The sequence below is a fragment of the Priapulus caudatus genome, unplaced genomic scaffold (genome assembly GCF_000485595.1).
Source record: "Priapulus caudatus unplaced genomic scaffold, Priapulus_caudatus-5.0.1 Scaffold4529, whole genome shotgun sequence".
In the NCBI taxonomy this organism is placed as follows: domain Eukaryota; kingdom Metazoa; phylum Priapulida; class Priapulimorpha; order Priapulimorphida; family Priapulidae; genus Priapulus; species Priapulus caudatus.
Window position 1 is genome coordinate 7,815 of NW_014581590.1, and position 749 is coordinate 8,563.

General features: G+C 60.2%; 1 protein-coding gene across 1 annotated transcript; it reads right to left on the reverse strand.

Annotated features, from left to right (window-relative positions):
- Positions 1 to 113: 113 nt before the first annotated feature.
- Positions 114 to 736, reverse strand: LOC106819807 (N-acetylglucosamine-1-phosphotransferase subunits alpha/beta-like; the record flags this gene model as incomplete). The annotated part of the gene is made up of 2 exons (XM_014824390.1): positions 114 to 344; positions 613 to 736. Coding segments are annotated over 2 exons (355 nt in total), but the record flags the coding sequence as incomplete, so codon positions are not given.
- Positions 737 to 749: the final 13 nt, after the last annotated feature.

The window sequence follows — 749 nt, forward strand, 5'->3', positions numbered from 1 at the left end:
TCATTTCCCTTCCTCCTCTGTCTCTCTCTCTCTCTGCCTGCTTCCCCTCCTTCCCTCTCCCCTCTCTCTCTCCTTTCCTTCCCTCTCTCCCCCTCCCTCTCCTTCCCACCCACCTGACGGCAGCTCGTAGCTGCTGTCATTGTTGGTGACGGCGACGCGGAACATGTGATGGAAGGACTTGTCGCCGCAGTCTCCGGCGTCGAACGCGCACTCGTATGTGCTGCACACGCCGTCGCAGTACTTGTCCGCCACCCACGAGTTGGCGCAGCCGCGGCTGCAGTGGCTCTCGCTGTCCGCCAGGTCGCCGAACGCAAAGTCGGCCGCCGGCTGACGACCTTTCTCACCTGCAACACGACGTGCGGGCCATCGGTTAGCGGCAGACGGTAGACGAAAGTTCGCGGAAACGGTTAACGAAAGGTCGCAGAACCGGCACAGGAAAGGTCGTGGAAATGGCAGACGAAAGGTCGCAGAAACGGCAGACGAAAGGTCGCGGAAACGACAGACGAAAGGTCGCGGAAACGGCAGACGAAACGCCGCAGGATATAAGGTCAGTAGAGTCACCGCTGTCGCCCCCTATAAACATGTGAACTTCGACGCGGGAGGTAAACTCACCGCTGCAGTCGCCGCCGTCCCAGTCGCACTCGGTGTTGTTGCACGCCTTGTCGCAATATCCGTCGTTGATCCATGACGAGGGGCAAGCATCGCTGCAGCCTGGGATCGCCCACGACAAGAACACCTACATAGCAGGA